This window comes from Phalangium opilio, unplaced genomic scaffold (genome assembly GCF_054372755.1).
Source record: "Phalangium opilio isolate 3A_F unplaced genomic scaffold, DU_Popi_V2 ptg000077l_1, whole genome shotgun sequence".
Classification (NCBI taxonomy): Eukaryota; Metazoa; Arthropoda; class Arachnida; order Opiliones; family Phalangiidae; genus Phalangium; species Phalangium opilio.
In genome coordinates this window covers 6,958,202-6,979,450 of record NW_028324185.1, presented here as the reverse complement: position 1 = coordinate 6,979,450, position 21,249 = coordinate 6,958,202, and the positions used below count along the sequence as shown (strand labels likewise).

General features: G+C 36.9%; 1 protein-coding gene and 1 long non-coding RNA gene across 2 annotated transcripts; both read right to left on the bottom strand.

Annotated features, from left to right (window-relative positions):
• Positions 1-15,140: 15,140 nt before the first annotated feature.
• LOC149657511 (uncharacterized) lies at positions 15,141-15,918 on the bottom strand. Its single transcript, XR_016370054.1, has 3 exons — positions 15,844-15,918; positions 15,645-15,761; positions 15,141-15,589 (listed from the first exon to the last, which is right to left on the bottom strand). It is a non-coding gene; the product is annotated as an uncharacterized LOC149657511 (long non-coding RNA).
• An 827-nt stretch (positions 15,919-16,745) lies between these two features.
• Positions 16,746-21,118, bottom strand: LOC149657510 (uncharacterized). The gene is made up of 6 exons (XM_089844800.1): positions 20,982-21,118; positions 17,869-18,019; positions 17,524-17,601; positions 17,381-17,467; positions 17,210-17,311; positions 16,746-17,066 (listed from the first exon to the last, which is right to left on the bottom strand). Exons 2-6 carry the CDS (start codon positions 17,999-18,001, stop codon positions 16,978-16,980), a joined length of 489 nt encoding a protein of 162 aa, XP_089700926.1. The 5' UTR covers positions 18,002-18,019; positions 20,982-21,118; the 3' UTR covers positions 16,746-16,977.
• Between the last annotated feature and the right edge of the window lie 131 nt (positions 21,119-21,249).

Here is a 21,249-nt window from a genome sequence, read left to right as displayed (position 1 = left end):
AGCAGTGTAAAATTGTAAAAAATTTTATCAAAAAGTTCCAAACCAAATAGTAAACAATAAAAAACAATGATTGGGAAAGTGTAGATTCCTTATATTATACTAATACCTAATAATAGTACTATTATTATAAATTTATGTTATTCGAACCAGGGATAGATTTATTTTTTAGATGGAATGGACAAGGTTTGGCCTTTACTTCAGTCCGACTCATAGCCGAGTATTGAGCCCCTTCCTTCAACACGTAACCAAAAAATTAAATTATCTTATTGGCTCACAAAAGCTACGTATTGGTGACGTTCTGACAAGGAAGGCTAAAAATACGTAATTCCTGTTTACCTCTGTCGCTATGACTACGACCCCTCTTGCGTGGTTGTACAGATAAGCGTCTTCACAGGGGTTCAAAATGGAGCCGTCTAAAAGCGAGGGTCCGGAAATTATTCGGGATTTTTTGTTATAGTAATTAAGAAGGTAATTAGTGAATTTGGTGCCAGTGTTTTCGATTTGGAGTACATCTGTAATGGTGAAAAGTGTTCGCTAATTCTTTCTAAAGCCAATCAAGTCTACTATGCTCATGATTGTGTAAGCGAATTTGATGAAGTTAACCAAAGGCTTAGTGAATGGCCAGGAGTTTTGTGAGCTTAGTGTTTGGTTAAAACAGATGACGGGAATTATCAAATTTGTTGTGGTTTTACGAAATCGGAAATAGGATCTAAAGCGCCTTCCAAGTTTCTAACATAACTTTAAAGTACATATGAAGAAAATTTCTGCTAAATGTGCGGGAGTTTTCAAAAATTACAATCCGAGCCCATTCCAACTTGGCAGACGAAGGGGCAGACGACGTTTATTTGACCCGGATATACATACAACGCCATAATGAAAATAAGACCCGCGTATTCTTTCATACCCCTCCGTCACGGGTAAGGGGGTCGTGGACTTGGACGCGCACCCGAATAAACTTGTTACCCATTCCGTCTTGAAAAAATAAGTCTATCCCTGTTCGTACTTAAATCACACAAAATTATCATAGCAAAATTATCAAAAACTAGGCGTATTAATTGTGTATTTTATAGAATAGGTGAAAATGTTTGGCATGTTTTTTTTTGCCGTATCAAAGGTGTATTTCATTCCGTCAAAAGGAGTGACTCAACGTCTGGAATGGTGTAGTTCAACTGCTTGACAGGCGTAGTTCAACCCCTAGTAAGTCGTAGTTCAAGTCCTAGTAAGGCGTAGTTCAAATGTTTGAAAAGCGTAGTTCGACTGTTTGAAAAGCGTAGTTCGACTGTTTGAAAAGCGTAGTTCGACTGTTTGAAAAGCGTAGTTCGACTGTTTGAAAAGCGTAGTTCGACTGTTTGAAAAGCGTAGTTCGACTGTTTGAAAAGCGTAGTTCGACTGTTTGAAAAGCGTAGTTCGACTGTTTGAAAAGCGTAGTTCGACTGTTTGAAAAGCGTAGTTCGACTGTTTGAAAAGCGTAGTTCGACTGTTTGAAAAGCGTAGTTCGACTGTTTGAAAAGCGTAGTTCGACTGTTTGAAAAGCGTAGTTCGACTGTTTGAAAAGCGTAGTTCGACTGTTTGAAAAGCGTAGTTCGACTGTTTGAAAAGCGTAGTTCGACTGTTTGAAAAGCGTAGTTCGACTGTTTGAAAAGCGTAGTTCGACTGTTTGAAAAGCGTAGTTCGACTGTTTGAAAAGCGTAGTTCGACTGTTTGAAAAGCGTAGTTCGACTGTTTGAAAAGCGTAGTTCGACTGTTTGAAAAGCGTAGTTCAACTCCTTGTAAGGCGTAGTTCGCCTCCAAGAAAAGCGTATTTCGACTCCTAAAAAAGCGTATTTCGACTGTTTGAAAAGCGTAGTTCGACTGTTTGAAAAGCGTAGTTCAACTCCTTGTAAGGCGTAGTTCGACTCCAAGAAAAGCGTATTTCGACTCCTAAAAAAGCGTATTTCGACTCCTAGAAAAGCGTATTTCGACTCCTAGAAAGGCGTATTTCGACTCCTAGAAAGGCGTATTTCGACTCCTAGAAAGGCGTATTTCGACTCCTAGAAAGGCGTAGTTCGACTCCTAGAAAGGCGTAGTTCGACTCCTAGAAAGGCGTAGTTCGACTCCTAGAAAGGCGTAGTTCGACTCCTAGAAAGGCGTAGTTCGACTTCTAGAAAGGCGTAGTTCGACTTCTAGAAAGGCGTAGTTCGACTCCTAGAAAGGCGTAGTTCGACTCCTAGAAAGGCGTAGTTCGACTCCTAGAAAGGCGTAGTTCGACTCCTAGAAAGGCGTAGTTCGACTCCTAGAAAGGCGTAGTTCGACTCCTAGAAAGGCGTAGTTCGACTCCTAGAAAGGCGTAGTTCGACTCCTAGAAAGGCGTAGTTCGACTCCTAGAAAGGCGTAGTTCGACTCCTAGAAAGGCGTAGTTCGACTCCTAGAAAGGCGTAGTTCGACTCCTAGAAAGGCGTAGTTCGACTCCTAGAAAGGCGTAGTTCGACTCCTAGAAAGGCGTAGTTCGACTCCTAGAAAGGCGTAGTTCACCTCCTAGAATGGACTATTTCACCTCCTAGAATGGACTATTTCACCTCCTAGAATGGACTATTTCACCTCCTAGAATGGACTATTTCACCTCCTAGAATGGACTATTTCACCTCCTAGAATGGACTATTTCACCTCCTAGAATGGACTATTTCAACACCTGGAAAGGAGTAGCTCAACACCTAGAAAGGAATTCCTGGTAAGGAATATTTCAACTTCAAAAAAGGGCGTAGCTCAACTCCTGAAAAGGTGTAGCTCAACATCTTGAAAGGTGGAATTAAGCAACTTAAAAGGTGTATTTCCATTTCTTGAAAGGAGTAATTAAATTTTTAAAAGATGCAATTAAATACATTTTAGGGTGTATGTGAACATCTTAAAGCCTTTAATTTTACCACATAACAGGAGTAATGATAGTATTTAGAAGGTGTATTTTCAACTCGAATAGGGTGTCCTATTTGTGGTAGGGGTGTGATCCTAAAAGGGTATAAAAATATTCCTGTTTTTTTAAGAGTGTTTGAAACTTCCTTACCTCTGTTCATACTCCTTGGGTGTTTTCAAATTCTTTTCTTAAAGAATTAAGAGGCGTATTTAAATATTTTACCGTCGCGAAACACCACAATGATAAGGAAACATTTTTTTACCTCTCCGAGTGACGATGACGTCACGGAGAGGTTTTACAATGGACGTGGGTGTGTGTGTCTGTCACCGCGTTCGCAGTTGGCAAATCGGAGCAAACGTGTTCGCAATTTCCGGACCGCGTTCGCAGTACACAGAAATTGCTTTATCTATCTTATTTAACACCAATCATTAACCTTCATCTGCTGACTAACCGCCAATTCTTTCACTCAACACCCTCAGTATTTAATGGCTTCTAACAACAACACCATGAACTAGTCTTTCGTGTACACCACATACACACCAATCCACAACATTGGCTTCTACTGGTCTTTCGTCTATACCACATAGAGACCAATCCGCAACATTGGCTTCCAACACCACCATCTACTGGTCTTTCATCTACACCACATAGACACCAATCTGCAACATTGGCTTCAAACACCACCATCTACTGGTCTTTCGTCTATACCACATAGAGACCAATCTGTAACATTGGCTTCTACTCCATCATCGACGTTAGGCTTAAGATGTACGCGGCGAGCGGCTAGGGTTACGAGAAACGTCTAGCCTCCCAATGGCAGGGCTTCCACCATAGGTTCACGCAATTGCGTATTTTCTTATTCCTTTATGTGAATCAATCGCCTTATATACCCTAAATTTACAAAAGTTCTGATATAGGTGTTCCCTAGAAGTATAACGTTAAAGGTAGCTATGTTTAAAATTATTTTAGGAATTAAGTTTCTTAATCCGACTTAACTATAATTAACGTAAAATACTGACGATTAAAATAATTAATATCAGTTATATATATTTAATTATTTAAGATAAACTTCTTTCTATGTAATGACACAAGTGAGAGTTTATATAGAACGAGTAATGAAAATTGCATCTGAATCGAAACACTACACGTATATCAAAGTTAATATAAAGCGAGTAGGATGAAAAGATCTCTTACAAAACGATAACATTTTCTTTTTGCAGAATATTAAATGGAAATACTTTAAATATTTTTCGGCATTACGATTCTTTTAGTAGTTGTGTAGCTATAAAGCTCTGTTTCGTCTCAATATTATAAAAAAAACGTCTTGGTTTAGACCAAGGCCGAAAAAACAATTTACAAACGATATGTGTGAGGTTTATCATTTGACTGAAGTTCAGATATTGCAATTGTTTTAGTTATTTTTATCCATTCAATCCTTAATCAATATTAGATTCAATTAACTGATTTTACTGTTAATCGATCCATTCCCTCTAAATTAAATGAAAAAATTACATATCTACGCTTTTTCAAGAACAATTACATTTTCCGAAAACATTTTTCATGAAATTAATTATTTTGAAGGGAGTACGTGTTGAGGAGTAAATATAGAATATTTGAAATATTCTACTGATTTTCCAAAAAGAGCAGGTGAACTTTGACATAATTCGAAGGAAAATGTAAATATTTAAATAGTGGATGCCAAACAAGGGTGTTGCACGAATTTATACATTTAATTTCGTTAATCGAAATGCTACATTTCTATTGTCGCCTCTATGAAGAAAAGATTGCACTGCAATTTCCCTCTCCGTGCTTTAGAATTTCTTGGTCATAATTCAGTCTTCATTTGAAACGTCACCACCCCTTTCTATATTGTTGGCGTTACTTGTACACCGGTTACGTATTACTTGTAAACATTTTAGTACGCATAAAGACCATTTCGGAAAACACACACGGGTGAGGCCACCATTGGGGTATTCTCCCTCACACCAACGGTCACCACCAGACTGTGCCAAAGTTCACTACATGCAAGAGGCTAGTCAACTCTCACTGCCTATAGCGGTGCTTCTAGACAAGAGAGAGAGAGAGAAAACCTCAATGGTGGCATCACCCCTGTGTTTTAATTATCTGTATGTAATTTCCAAAATGGTCCACTCACTTGCAAATGTACACCGATTACACTGAGTGATCGGTCCTTCAGGCGCTAGCGAGTGTCAAGCCACAACAGTAATCATTCATGTACACGAATGTTTTATAGTTTTACGTTATTAAAGTTGGCGGGCAAGTCCGGAGAGTCATGTACCGTACACTAATGTGAAAAGGTTTCGAACTATATGATATAATTGGCTGAGTGTGTTGCGATGGCTCACTGGAACCACTGGTGGTTGTAAAATTGTATATATTGGGAATATGAAGGAATGGGGGGGGGTTACATCAAAAACGCATACATTAAAATAAAATAATATATTTTTCGTGTGCTACAGAGTGCCACCTACAAAAAGAAACCACACAGGATAAACGTTGCTTTGTCTTATGAGAACGACATTAGTTTATAAATAAGTTTGAGCAAAATAAGTTATTTATCATAATTTCTTGAACATCAGTCTTCTTAGAAACTAATTACTACAGATTTAAACCTTTTGGTACAAACTTCAAAATTTGTCAAGCCAGCCTCAAATAACCGTCAAGGTGCTTTCAAGTTAGTAATCGTCGAAACGTAATCCCTTCAAAATAATTAATTTCATGATAAAATGTAATTGTCCTTGAAAAAGGGTAGATATGTAATTTTTTCAATTAATTTAGAGGGAATAGATCGATTAACAGTAAAATCAGTTGATTGAATTTAATATTGATTAAGGATTAAATGGATAAAAATAACTAAAACAATTGCAATATCTGAAACTTCAGCCAATTGATAAACCTCACACATATCGTTTGTTTTTTCGGCCTTGGTCTAAACCAAGACGTTTTTTTATAATATCTGTCTCTTCAGTCTTAATGTAATTAAAATTTGAATAATTTTATTTTTGCTTTACCGTCATACATTTGGGGTTGATCTATTTCTAATTGCTTAAAGAAGTACTTAATTATCGTTAATTAAATTTAACTTATATCCAATAACATTGATTTTCATAAGCATATAATGTTGTACTTTATTTATGAAAGAAGTTTAACAAGATGGCCCCGGCCAAATTAGAGCCCCATCGTTTGTAAGGCTACATCTATCGAGAACATTCTATCTTTGGAAGAGGTATTAGTTACCCTTAATCCCCATCCATTTTAAATCATCAATAAATCCCTATCACTTTTAAAATCATCAATAAAAATCACCAATGAAAGAAAATCTTCATTAGTGAATAGCCCCTCGACGCGTTGCTTTTAACAGTGCTAAAATGATTGCTTGGAACCACTAAATAATCCCAATCCCTTTGAAAATTGGCAATGACTTTTTGTACATCAAACGATGTGGCTAAAAAACAGATAGTTATAGTGATTATCCACTCGATGAGTTTACAACATGGACTCTTTTAGATTTATAATATGGACTTATGCCCGGAAGCATATGAAAGAGAGATATTTCGGTAAAACACCCAACTTGAGTTCTTTCTTTGTGTAAACCCCGAACATTTTATTCTATAGAAAGTTGTTCGGATTCTTAGAATATTCATGGCTTAAAGTGTGACAAATTTAAAGAGAGAATGAAATCTCTCATTTACGGTAAGGCAATATGACAAATTGTGGTGTTCATAAAAGATATACATATATTACTCTTTGTTCATTATTATTTTCACACTGCATCCGCCTTGTACTGTTATAGATAAATCATCAGCCTTTCCACCTTTAAAATCACCAGTGAATGAAAAATATCACCTAATCACAATTTATCCCTTTTCACTCTAAGTGCGTTCATTCATATGTTTATAGTGCATTCGTAATGCATTGTTATAGAGAAATCATAATCGCCACCCTTTGAAAATCAAAAATGCCTCTTTTCACTCTCCCTTTAAAAAGACGAACGATACTTCTTCTTCTTCAGACCAAGCCAATCTAATACCAAGGAGGATAATATGGAGGGCCGACTTAGCCTTTAGGGGGTGCTAAGTGATTTTTGAACCTAGATCCGGCTGACACCTGGTTCATTTACTGAAAACTATTGGTTTCGGGAGGGGGGTACGGTGATTTTTTTGGAGGATTTCGCGAATCGCGACGGCGCACCAGGCTGCAACTCGTGATGTTTCGTCAAATTGGAAAAATTTTAAATATTATGGTGGATCTGTGTGTTGCTTCGTAAATTGCCAAATCGCTCAGGGTCGGAGAAAGCCTGGAATTTCCTTTTTTGGTTTTCCAAAAGACCGAGAAAGGTTAATATTCATAATTTTTTCCTCTAAGCCTTGGCTCATTGAAATGTTTTTGATTGATGTGCAAAATGGATTGAAAACTCTGGCAGGGTACATTTGACTGGGAAAGAGGACCATGCGTCCATAAAAAATATGAAAGTTTGTAGTGAGCACTTCTCACCTAATCAGATTTTGAATCCCAAAGCGTACGTGACAGACTATCTCAATGCCAGTTATGTATAACGCGATATTTATAATCGTTTTATTTCTGAAACAGGTCAAGACTTACACTAGTTTGGAACGCTGTTCCAAATAAATGTAGAGATTTTCAAGACTGTGGTAAAATTAAGATATCAATCCTCTTTCATAACAATGAGAGTTTTCATTGCCAATCATGACAAGTTCATTACCATGACCAGGCATGACTGCGAAGTCTTCAAACATAAATGTCCTTTAGTCACCCCAGGAGCAGATGACAAAGGAGTCTCGGACGCTAGCTTCCATAGTGTAGAGGGCAATGGGATCCGCGAACGTCACGATTATTAACCAAAATCATTAGGCCAGTGCCACCTCTGGTAGGAAATTTGAGCTTAATTTTCCAACCAATAGCGTGGCTGCAAAGTCTCGAAAGGATATCTGGGAAATCGCGTCTGGAGCCTCTCTTTCAAAAATACGTATCGTCTGCTTATAATTAGCCTAGGCTTAACGAGTATTAGAGTTAAAAAATGGATTTCAACGGCTTTTTAATCTTTTTTTAGACTAAAGTTGATAATGAAAAGCCCAGCGAGTAACGTATGTACACTATTTAAAAACTAAAATGTGTTTCAGTGCCAATTTTCTCTAAATTTCTTCTTCAAATGAAGAGGTTGGGAAAAGAAATCACTCACGATCTTTTAAAACCCAAAAAGTAAGAGACAGTGATTTCGTTTGCAGTCAATTAATTCAAAAGAAATACGCAATATTTTGGCCCTAAAACTCATATATAAATGAAGAAATAAACATCAATCTAAATTTAAAACCTGTATATTATTTCACAGGCTCATTAGTGCCTGTCGCATCTGTTTCTAGTCCAAGAAGTCTAGTACCTATCGTATCTCATTCTAGTCCAAGAAGTGAAAAATTTAAATTTAGTAAGGGTAATAAAAATGATTTAGCACTAAGCGTCAATGATATGGGGAAAAATAGGATATTGGGTACTTGAGTTTTCTCCTCCAGGGCCCTTATCTAGCTCAAGAAGTGTAACGCCCTTGTCATCGAATGGGGGAAAAAATGATAGAATTCTTAGTCCCTCCAGTTCTCAAAGAGTGGAACCCGCAGGTAATGGAAATAGAACTAACAGCAGTTAAATAAGCTTTTAATAAATATCACACCTTAATTTCACAAGTAGATCCTGTAATCAGTCTAACTACTGTGCCATGTAGTGGGGACACACTTCTATCAGGCTCTCCTTTATGACGTAAGAGAGTACGACAAACTCCAAAAAACGTGGAAGTTTGTTTCAATCACCATCACTTAACGTGCGAAGAACTTTGTTTACAACACCCTCGTTAAAAATACGAAGTTTGTTTAAAACACTCTCACCCAATTCTTGCCCGAGCCAACCCTCTGTAAAAAATCTCCACAAAAAATCGAACAAGAAACCAAAGTAGTCAAACAACATCACAAGATACCCTTCAAAAGAAAAAACTGAAATCAATGTTACAGCAACAGTATACTAAAAATTGGAGGTTTGTGAAGATTATGTCAAAAAAAGACATTTCTATGGAGCAATAGTGAGCAAAATGAGGAAAATTCTTCCAAAACCTGCCGCTGATTTTTTCAACATGCAAGTGAATGCTGCGTTGAAAGAACCAAAAGGACGACGCTGGTCCCCACAAGAAAAACAGCTTTTCCTGACTCTGCATTATCATGGTCCGAAAGTATATCTCTTTCTTAAAAAGATGTTCCTTCTCCCTAGACTATCTTCATTGAAACTGTGGCTTAAAAACATTCCTTGTAAGCCTGGCATTGTCCCAGAACTATGGGACATCTTACAAAAAAAGGTTCTTTGCTTGCTGGAAAACGAAAAGTTGGGTGTATTGTTATTTGATGAAATGAGCCTCAAAGAAGGAATTTCATACAACGAAGCTAATGACCTTATTGAAGGTTATGTTGATTTGGGAAATTCTGAAATGACGTCTGAACTGGCAAATCATGTCACCGTATTCATAATATTAGGAATCGACCGCGGCTGGAAACAGCCTGTGGCATATTATTAAACAAGAGGGCCTATGAGTGCAGAAAAGCAATACCCTATATATGGAAGTGCTACGAAAATGATTTTCCATTGGACTTAAAATCAAGGGAGTTATTTGTGATCAAGGTGCAAATAATCAAAGCCTCTACAAGACATTAAAAGTCACATTAGAAGAAGCATTTATCGATTTAGATGGCCACAGAGTTTTTTGTATGCATGATCCATCGCATTTAATCAAAGGATTTAGAAATAATTTGAAAAATCATGACGTCTTCGTTAAGTTTTCAAGAGCTTCCTGGGCTCATTTGGAACGCTTTTTCTGGCTAGATTTTAGGGAAGCATTACGAATTGCGCCTAAGTTGACGACGCAGCACTTTTACCTCACAGCATTCACTAAAATGAAAGTTTCTTTGGCTACGCAACTGATTAGCAACACCACCGCCATGGGCATGACTCTCTACATCTTGAATAAAAAGTTGCCTATTGAAGCTCAGACCACAGTAAACCTAGTTGCAGAACTTGACAAAATGTTTGATTGCTTGAATGCTAGCCGTAAATACGACACCGAGGAAAACAGATCAGCCATTACGAAAAATTCAAAACATTTGGACTACCTCAGGGAAAAACTTGTTTGGCTTGACGATGTCAAATTTGATTGCTGCATTTGAGAATGGTCATCGCATCATCCCTTTTCCAAGTTCCCGCATCAGCCAATTGTGCCGGAAGTTCAGATGTTGGAGATCATTTTTTTGCACCACTGCATCCCTTGCAACAATGCAATCTTAAAAAGTGAAAAAACTATTTCATCAACTCGTGAAAGTTTAACTGTTCTGAAGGCACACCGCCCAGAAGAAGGAAGTGACGTAGGTCGCTTAATTTTGGTCACACAACAATTTTACGAATTTGTTGAAAAAGTGGAAATCAAGTTTAAGGAACTATACCCTCAATTCATGTGCCAAGAAGGAATAGGAGAAAAAATCTCAACCTCACTCAGGGATATTGATTTACCAAGTATATGCCCAACAATTAAAATTAAAATCATTAAGCTTTATCTCCGACTAAGCATACACCATGAAGTGAGGTTGAGTAATCGTCAGATTTTTGAAGAAAAAGAAAAGTAAAGGAAGGAAACAGAAAAAAAAGGAAAGAAAAAGAGACGGAAAAGAAACACCAAACCTCATCTGAAATACCAAAACGAAATGCTTCAAGTCGAAAACTTTCTAAATTGAAGCACAATTAAAATAAAAACCACTGCCTTTAACATTAAAAATATTACTAGTGTGTTAATTAATTTAATTCGAGTACTTAACGACAATAAGTTCATGCAAAGGGGCCACTAGTGTAAGCAGGGCTACCAGTCACTTTCCTAAAATTATACTAAGTCGGCCCTCCATATTATCCTCCTTGCTAATACCCCCATCGTTAGATGTACATCAAACCATGTGGCTAAAAACGACGATATTTGAAATATGGAAGAAAAATATTTGTTTCGTACACTGTATGCACATACAGTGTTGTCGAGATCAGACCAACAGCTTCCTTTATGTACAACCACCAATACTGCCACGGGTGATGATGTCATACTAAATTATACAGGGTGTAAATAAATGTTTAGAGTTCATGTTTGTATGCTAGTGACAACGAGCGACAAGATACAAAAAGAATACTGGAGAATATGCCTGAATGCAACAAAATATTTTAAAGCACAGTCCTACGATTAGTCTTAGAACCTGGGCCTCAAATTGCAGCCTCTAAACTGTTTGGAAAACAGCTCAACGTAAATATTCGAAGTGTCTACCATTGTGGTTAAGGCACTCTTCCAGACGACTGTCCATATCTTGCAATACATTTGCAAGCAGTAAACTCATGACGCATGGTAAGACTAATGGTATTGCCGTCTTAGGAAATCCTCGTCCGTTAAGGCTTGATGTAGGGGGATATGATTATGCCTGTATTAATGCCCTTGTAAACTGGCACGAACAGTAGAATGGCTTAGTGCAACTTCTTGTTCCACCGCTCTATACTAGCATGAGATTGGCTTGAAAACTTTCTACGACCTCAAAGTATCTATCCTCATTACAGACTATACAGTCTCTTCTACGTTCACGATCTTGCACTACCGAAATCAAGAAGGTGCTCGCACCGAATGCTGTCGGTGTGGAGACCGTTCGGCATAAAGCACTGCCTTTAGTTGAACGTTACCGCGACCTTCACCCAAAATAAACGTGCTGTGACCGGAAGCAACTAGGATTGATCCCGAGGACATTATTCCTCCAAATCCAAGACCAGATCAACCATACAACGCTGAAACAGCTGGCAGACCTAGTCAAACACCGGACGAAAGTTTCACCGTCAACCAACCCAGGATAGACCCACTCCAGCCAGCCAACCTCGAACGAAGAGACAACCATCCCTCAAGGCGAGACGAGAAAACGACTACAGTCAAGTCGAGAACGAGACGACAACAAACGACGTTTGACTTAAGTGACTACGGGACGATAACAAAGATTGGAAGGGTCTCGAAACCAGTGGTCAAGTTCGATTGGATGAACTTATGAGAAAAGAGAGGATGTGTGATATGGACTTATGTTACTTTGATATTGACTTATGTTACTAATTGCTTAACCTTTGTACAGCCTAAGATAATTGTTATCTCTTGTATGACGTAACATCAAATGTATATAAGCTAGTGTTTTAATGTTAACCGAATAGTCACGTAGTCGCGCTCGACGAGATAATGTAAATAAACCTTATTGTAATAAAGTAAGTTTTATACGTTAAATAGTGTAGTTAGTCGAACACACTAACAAATTTTACGCTCGTTTTTCTCAGCTTATTACTTGGTGACATGATACATTCTACCCATGAACTGGAATGGTATCAGAACAGTTATGTTTTGAATTTCTGAGAATTGGAATCCCTCTTTCATAAAGACAAATAGGCTCTTGCGCACAATATCCCTTAGATACACACACCATTTTCAATGATAAAACACCTCTGCTACGATGTTTTTGAGGACCAGAATTAACGCCTGTTAATATATTCTATTTTAGTAAAGATTGTGAAGTTATATTATTAAAATGTAAAATTATACTTGGTATACCATAAATTACACTAGTTTACACATTCAATAGTTGAATAACTTCTATTCCAGAGTCATGTTACCGATATACAGTACACTAGCCCTAAACGTGTGGGATTTGGGGAAAATAGTCTGCTATTTGAAGGTTCACGAAATATATAGCGTAAAGAACCTAAACATAGAGGTTAAAGGTTATTGCACTGACGTTTGACGATAATCGACACAAAATGCTGACATACACCCTACGTTCAGTGTCAATTGAAAAGCTAACTGAGCTGAACCACTATCTTTCCTTGCTTGCATGACCATCCAATCTCAGCCCAGAATCCAATTTCGCCTCGAAACATAAGCCGCCAATAAGAAGCCAGAATCCAATACTCTTCGGACTAATGAGCGACGATAATCCAAGTGGGCGCGGAAATCTAAGCTTGCAGAATACGGCGGCATAATCCAATAGATGACGCAATCACCGGCGTCTCGATTGTATAAAACAAGAACGCGGGCCCGGATAAGGGGTCCGTTTGTTCAGTCGAAGTCCGCTATTGCCTCGGAAAGTAAGAAGTTTGCAAAGTAAGAAGATAAATTTTAATTACCTCGGTTAGGTTTTTTAGACACAATAATAGGATTAATTGTTTTCTTTAACTTAAAATGGTCTAAATATTAATTAACTTAGTCTTTCATTTTAATATTAATGTAGCTTTTAACAGTTAAATTATGGAAGAATCAGCAATGATATTGCCTAATGGACGCTTTTAGTTAGATTCGATTCGACAACACACAGAGCGAGGAAGAAAAGCTAGAATAGCCGCAGCCGAAGCCGCCGCAGCCGAGGCCGAAGCCGCCATAGCCGCAGCCAAGGCCGAAGCCGCCATAGCCGCAGCCGAGGCCGAAGCCGCCATAGCCGCAGCCGAGGCCGAAGCCGCCATAGCCGCAGCCGAGGCCGAAGTCGCCATGGCCGAAGCCGCCTTAGCCGCAGCCGAGGCCGAAGCCGCCATAGCAGCAGCCGAGGCCGAAGCCGCCAAGACCGAAGCCGCCAAGACTTTAAAATGTACTAAAAAAGTACAATTGTACTAAAAAAGTACAATTGTACTACCAAGAACTACACTGAGCTGTTACGCCCTGACTGCGAATCTAGCATCGTCAAAGGACACGTGATAAGTATCACACACACATCCGGTGTGGACTACGATTGTTCTAACTGTTATTTTAAAGCCTCAGTGGTATCTTGACCTCAATAAAAGATTTATATAAAGTTTTCGTTTCTATTATTTGCGTAACAGGGTTTAAGCGTTATAGGGAGTTAACACCTGGCTAGGGGGAAGAGATGGTCTGACGTCACGCAGCCCCTCTCTGGTTGGCATTTTTTGCGCGTAAAATACTGTTTCCAACCGTTAGGGGGTGATGAAAATCCAGTAGGAGATAGAAGGGTGTGACGTTTCAGGGTCAGAACTGTTAGCTGCCTATTATTTCAACACGTCTAGGGCCACAAAGCTAAGAATTGCGACTTTAACTCGACTACAGTTTGCTTAAAGCGTCCCATTTAAATTATTTTTAAATAAATTATTCTCGCAAAATTCAGAAGGTATTCCTTCACACTTAAATTAACTTTAAAGGCCCGTTCGCAAAGGCGCTTTTAGCTCAAGCTGATTGTTGATAGAACAAAATGCAGCTCCGGCTTCCAATTTACTCGATAAGAGTCTGCTTTACGCCGTCAGCTTCAGCTTCCGCGAATTCGTTCACATAAACGCTGGTTTGGTCGCGCTGATTCTTCAATCTAATCACTGGCGTCAAGAAATTAGGGGACGAACACAAGGAGCGCAGCCAAAACTTATAATTTCAACACATGGAAATTAGGATTTTATAGGAGAAAAACTGTGTTTTTAACGGCAAATATTGATATAAAAATACATATATATAGTATTATATACTTTGAAAAGAGGAACTTAATTAAAATATTTTTTAAAAAACATTTGAGAAAGCAAAGAAAGCTCCGCAATGTCGGTGTCTAGTCAAATTTGAACGCGATAAAAGAGCTAAATATTGATAAATTCGATGCTAAACCATACAAAAACTAAATCATAGTAAAAAATATCGGATATTTTAGGACCTTTCATGAAATTATAGGATAATATAGGACATGTTCAAAAGTATCAGATTTAAATACACTGGAAACTTTTTCTACATATTGAGAACACATTTAAGACACTTTAAGATCCCTATATACTGTAACAGTTTTAGATCACTCAGCGCTTGCAGAACTCTAGAAACACACGAGCCAAAAGCGATTTAAATATGTGCTTTAGTGTTCTAAAATTTAATATATGAGATCTAGTAGTGCACCAAAGTGATCTTAAATTGTGATTCTATTGGTGTGCATTAGGATCACTAGCGTAACTAATTTAGATCACTGCAAATTTAGGAAATCACTTTGAGATCACTTATCTTTTTCGATACGACCACCGAGTGATCTCCCTCTACACCCTCTACCCATTCATTTTCCACATAGGCCAATCCTCTAAAAGTTCCTAAAGTTTAATTTTCCTAACCCTATACTTTGAATCATAAAAAAATAATTTTCAAATAAATTCAAAATCAGTTTATTTCATTCAACAAAGCGTGTATATCAAATTTTGTTCCAAATTTTCATTAATTCTACTTCAACCTTAACCGCCTTGGAAGCCAATTTATAGTAGTTATCCTTCAATACTAGCTTGGTTGCTAGAGCCATTGTTTGTAAATACTCTTTCGGGTAATTAATCTCGAAAGAGTAATATATAGCAATAAGCAGACTTATGACATTCGTCAATTCCATGTATTTTTCTGCCAAATGTATTTTAAGTCCAAGTTCAAGTATGGCGCAATCTTTAGGTTCATTGCCCGCGAAGCTTATTACAGCCATGGGAGGACCCTCTAACATTTCCAGTATTATATCGTCAAATTCTTCCGTCTTCACTTGTTTTATAATTGGAAGAGATTTGATGCCCTTCGATTGCGTTACAGCAACTTTTTTTTTCAAATATGCTCCATGCTTGAAACTTTTTTCTTTCATTCTATAAAAACAATAACATTTGCAAGGCACATTTACCAAAATGCGACATAATTTACCTTTGCAGTCAAGGATTCCTTTGAAAACTCCATTATTGCGTTGACAAACACCTCAACATTTTTGTAAAACTCATCATAGACCTTAGTTCCAAGTGTTAGGCGTAGCTCGTACAAAAACTAAAAAAACGTTGAAATTTTTAGTTTAACCTTTTATTATAAGGCCTATCTGCGTAGCATTAATTTCAAAAAGACCGCTTACCGCTCTGCCATTTTCAAAACATGGGTAAAGAGTAAGAAACGGCGCAATTGAAAATTCTTTTTGGTTTTTCAAGAAAATGTTGCGATTAGGGTATGACTGCCGAAGTAGTGCCTTGATGGTGCCCCAATCAGTTTTTTTCTTTTCCCATTCTTTCTTGATGTTTTCAGTTAATTGTTTAATGTCATCTTCATCAAGAATTTCGCCAATAAAATTGTCTCGAGAGTAGCTGAGTTAAAATAAAATACTTTTTTGTTATTTTTTCAACAATAAAAATGCATTGCTTAAGATTACCTAATTGGCTTAGATTTTGGCGTTTTTACAGTTTTGGTAGTAACAACTGTAGGAACTACCCCATTACTTAATTGTTCTGTGCTAGAAGTATCAACAGATACTGCTACAATTTTCATAAATCCTTTTGCTTGGTTAGTGACGCGTCATCTTGTGATCTTCTTTGTTTCCCTCGTTCCTTTCTGATTTTTAGACTCAAACATTTTGTGAACTCTTTCTACGTTTCAATTCAATGTAAATATCGTTAGATTATATACTAAGATTATGGTTTTACTTTAAACTTAAATTCGGATTGCTATTTTATATACTTACCCACGGAGTATTTCCAGACATTTTGAGACATTCGTACTTCTCAACCATCCTTTTCCCAATAATTTGATAAGTCATTTTATTGCAAATTTTTGAGTCATTTACCCAATGCAAAGCGCATTCCGATATAAAAGCGGTCCAGTATCCCTTTTCCGTAACACATTTGTTTAGGAGGGCGCTTGTGACAAGTGGGGAGGAAGTTGGTAGCTCAATCTCTGCTGCAAACAAATAATTTTGTATACTTTCGCTTATATGTTATGACCAGAGAAATAATTAAAAATTTGCACAGGGAAAAAAGTAAATTTAAAAGTAAATTAGAGAAAAGTTAATTGAAAGCTTTTAATTAAAAACATCGCTTGAATAGTGGCAAAAATATTGGCTAATCTAGAATAAAAAGCAAAACTTTAGGAAAATGTAGGATAAATAATATCAAAATTGTAGGAAAATATATGAGAAAACAATTATAGGAAATTACAGGATAACAATTAAAAAGTAAGAAATAAAAGAAGTCTAGTCACCCTGGTATGGGTTTTAACTTTATATAGATTTACCTTCTTTAGACTTATCAATTTCAATGGTAGAAGAGATACTAGGACTATCAGCCTTTTTTAAATCATTAATTGGACCTATTTAGAAACGATAGCATTGTAGTAAATTAAATTTTTATTGAATTCGTACCAGGTTCAATTAATGTCTTTGAAAACTTTAACTACATTGGAAATTTACGAACATATTGACTAAATACATAAAAGACAATTTTAATAAATACCTTCTGCTATATCAGTACGAGGATTTCTAAAGTTAGTTATGTCACTTTCAACGACTGACGAAACAATTGGACTTTCCACATTTGTTAAATCATTGCTTGCACCTATAGAAAAAGTGTAAAGCTTCTCATCGTAGCCGTAATGAATATCTGTTGAACTACCGAGACTCTTACTTAGCTCCGAATTAGTAACCTTGAGAACGTTACCAATATCAGAAGAGAAGTTTGATTGCTCAAGCACCTGAATATGGTTATTACTACCTAGAATTTATTTTGAGAATTGTAAGTCTCAGCTTTAAAATAGTTTTAAATTTTGCCATCTTTGGTCTCTTTGCTTCCCGAGTTAGTGTAATTAGTTTTTTGAATAACATGGTTGTTACCATTTCTTAAAATGACTATAAAGAAATGTAAAATCTGAAATGTGACAAGCATTATACCTAAAGCATATACATAGTTTTAACTAAAGGGTTTTTGCAGTTCCCCCAATGTCACCCTGGCTCTGCTGAGCCAGGGCTATAGCAGTTCAGAATGAATCGGTGCTCGAATAGCTAGGCTCAGAGACGGCCTGACAACACTGCACTGTTGAAGGCTACCAGTGAAGGAAGGAATTTTCACCAGCCCTTTTAGCAAAAACTATGTATAGGCCTACGTAATATACGTACGTTTCTCATGTTTAGTGGGTGGGCATCCACAGTATTGGCAGTTACTTTCGTTCCCATTTATTTCATACTCTTCGCAATCTCCTACGTCACATTCCTTACACGGGCCTCTTCCTATACCTCTACGGTCTAACATTTTCCTCTATACCTATACCTGGTCATTCAATCATTTTCATATACCACATTGTAATGCGGGATTTTATATTTTTCATATGTGCAATTTAATGTTTCATTTTTTTTTGTTGTAAATTTATGGAATTTTGGTTCAAAAATAGAGCATAATTAATGGTCAGGCATGTAACAAGAATATTTGTTAAGCATATAACATCTGTCATTATAGTACCTAACTGAAAGCGGCCATGGGCAATGAAGGTCATCCCATTGAATAACTAACTCTGTATCAGTAATTAAAATTTCGAATGCGTTCAGGTGTTTTGCGTATTGCACAATTTCAGCCTGCTTCAAGATGAAAAAATATCGTTTTCCTATGGCTAAAATTAATTTTACCACAGCTAAAGACTGACATTTGTCCTCTAACCGATTTAAAGAAATGCCAATTTCATTCATATAGAGAAAACCCTGAATTTTTAAATTTGTTACTAAAAAAACTTTACCATCGCCGATGAACGGTAAAATTAGATTTCTTGTGCACGGTTCAAGATCATTTATAAAAACTTCTTTTGTGACCTTAACATCATCACAACCATACAAAAAATTTGGGTTTGGGTCAGCAGAAGAGTTGTTTTGGTAAAAACAATTTCTTAAAAGATGATATCTTATCATGCTGAGTGAAATATTTTTAAAAGATCCCCATTTCCTTCCTTTAAACACACTGAAATGTGCTTCAAAGCGCATGCACCAATGGTGTTTTAGTGGCCCAAAACGCCTAATTTGGTTAGGAAAGTGAATCATAAAATGAAACTTGGGCTTTAAATTAATGTCTGGGTACTGAACTAAAAACGTCTCATGATGATATTTAATAGCTGCTTCGAGCTCCATTATGGTATCATTTAAAGCATATGGGGATGTGCATATATGTTAAATTTTTGCTAACAAGACAAAGTTTGAAAGCTTTGCATTGTCATTAGGAACCTTCTGTGCTAAAATGAATGGTAGAACTTCGATTAGAGCCAATGACGCGGAGGCTGATAGGGAAATATTTCCTTTCTCCGAAAGACAAGATTGGTCAAACAAAGTTGGCTTTGACTTAATTTCTAAATATGAGTATGGAAAAATTTCCAACTGTCCATTGAGCCAGTCAAGTGAAAACATTTTTTCCTCGTTTATGAAGTTTTGAAGCATAGCTTTCAACTCAACAAATACAACTCCTTCTAACAGAACGTGCATCGGATCGTGTACCGCTATTTCAAGTGAAATATCTTTGATATGAAATAACGGCGATAGACAGTTTATTCCGTACTCTTTGCTCCAGCGCTTTCTTGCACCCACACTTTCTAGTTCATCTAAAATCTTACACATATCTAAATGATCTGTAGTTGTTCTTAGTTGAAAATCGTTTTCCATGAAACTACTCCAAATTTTCGGTCGCTCTCCGAGGCAAGTACGGCAACATTTTTTTGCAAAGGCCACCCCTTCTTTGAAGCCCCACAACTGATTTGATGCAGGGGTGTCTGCTGGAGTTCCCACAAGAACAGCGGTGAAAATTTTACCATTACCAAACAAGTCTATACCATTTTTAAAGCTATTCATACTTTCTATAAAATCAGATAAAATATTTCCCATACCGTACTTCCTAATATCAGATGATCTAGCAATAGCAAGAAGCTGTTTTGTGTGTAATTTCGATCTAAATTGCGGCGGAATATTACAAATTTCATACGTAAATACTGTCAACTTGTGGATCTTCCTGTGAACGCCAATTGGATTAACAGTTTCAATATCATCCACGTGCAAAATAATTTGAATACAAGTAGAAAGTGGTATTTTATTCTCTTTATAGTACTCCCCATCGCACCAATCTCTCATGAGTGGCCCTTGACTTTCGTGAGAGTTTTGCATCCAGAAATGTACGTCAGGGGTTCTAATTAACGCTCGTAAACTGCACAAAATTGGGATTGAATATCCATAAATATTTTCACTGGATAATCTACCGTTTTTCCTTTTAGTTTTTTTCCCTAAGTACACAGGAATGCTTTCCAGTAAGTTAAACGTACTACCATAATATTTCATTCTAGAAGCATCCGATCTCATGTGATTCAATTTGGAAGTGAAATTAAACATGCTGTCATAGCGAGCTTCATTAAAATTAACTATCCCATTGCTTTCAATTTCAGCACAAATATTTTCTCTCAAGATGGAGAGAATTTCAATATTAAGAACATTAATTTCCTCAGCAATAATATTTAAAGTAGTTTTGCTTATGCCATGGGTTGATTCTAATTTTAAAAAGAAATACCCAAAGGATTTCTCAATAGACCTTTTGCTTGGTTCTGGTACATCTCGCCTTTGTATTCTAAAATCATCTTCATTATCACTGTTACTTATCGATGTATCCAATTCAAATTCCATATCATTTAGTTCCCCACCCTCATTATTATAATTTAAATCATTATTCTCAGGCTCAGGTTCTTGCACATGCCTATGTTGACGACTACAGTGTACTTTGAATGCTGAGTAACTAGTTGATTTATAGGGACATAGTTTGCAAGCCACGCTGAAGGAGCTTTCATTCCGATGTAGGCTTAAAACATGCTGATTTAGACGGTGAGTGCTTGCTGTTCGATAGCAGCACATTGGGCATTTAATATCATTATTATTGATAGCCGCCATATTTAAAACAAATATGAGCCAATTTTATGACAAAATCAATATAAACACAAAATTCCACATATGATAAAAGCAATCCCGAAAATTACATTATGGCAACGAAAATAATTAAATTTTTAACACTAGGCCCAATTGACATTACTGTACCTATTGGAAAATCTAGTTTTAGTAAGGAACACGTTATTGTGAACTTCATGGTAAAAATAATATTAATATTCACTACCATTCGCCCGTAAAACAATAATCAAAGCCCATTATATACCATAAGCCTTGGTCCGGGGAGAAAATACTTTATTTTAATTAAAATTATCAGACAAATTGACACTTACCAAAAAATTATTACGTAGAATTTAACGAGTTCGTAAATATTAGATTAATTAGATTAACTGCCTTAAATATTCGAAAAAGCAAGCACGAAGCACATCCGAGATACGACCAATTTAAAAAAAACTTGTCCAGATACTAAAGTAAACAAACTTTCCCTTGAACTTGTGGAAAATTTAATGGGACGATGGGACACGAGGCGCTGCCTCTCTCTCTCAACACTACTTCGGGGGAGATGGCAACGCACGGTAAAGACCGAAAAAGTTGCCAGTT

Coding starts and splice junctions, on each gene's coding strand:
- LOC149657510 (XM_089844800.1), bottom strand. CDS start 18,001: ATGTTAGACCGTAGAGGTATAGGAAGAGGCCCGTGTAAGGAATGTGAC. Junction 17,602..17,868: donor ACCCACTAAACATGAGAAAC/GTACGTATATTA, acceptor ATTTCTTTATAG/TCATTTTAAGAAATGGTAAC. Junction 17,067..17,209: donor TCGTACTGATATAGCAGAAG/GTATTTATTAAA, acceptor GTTTCTAAATAG/GTCCAATTAATGATTTAAAA.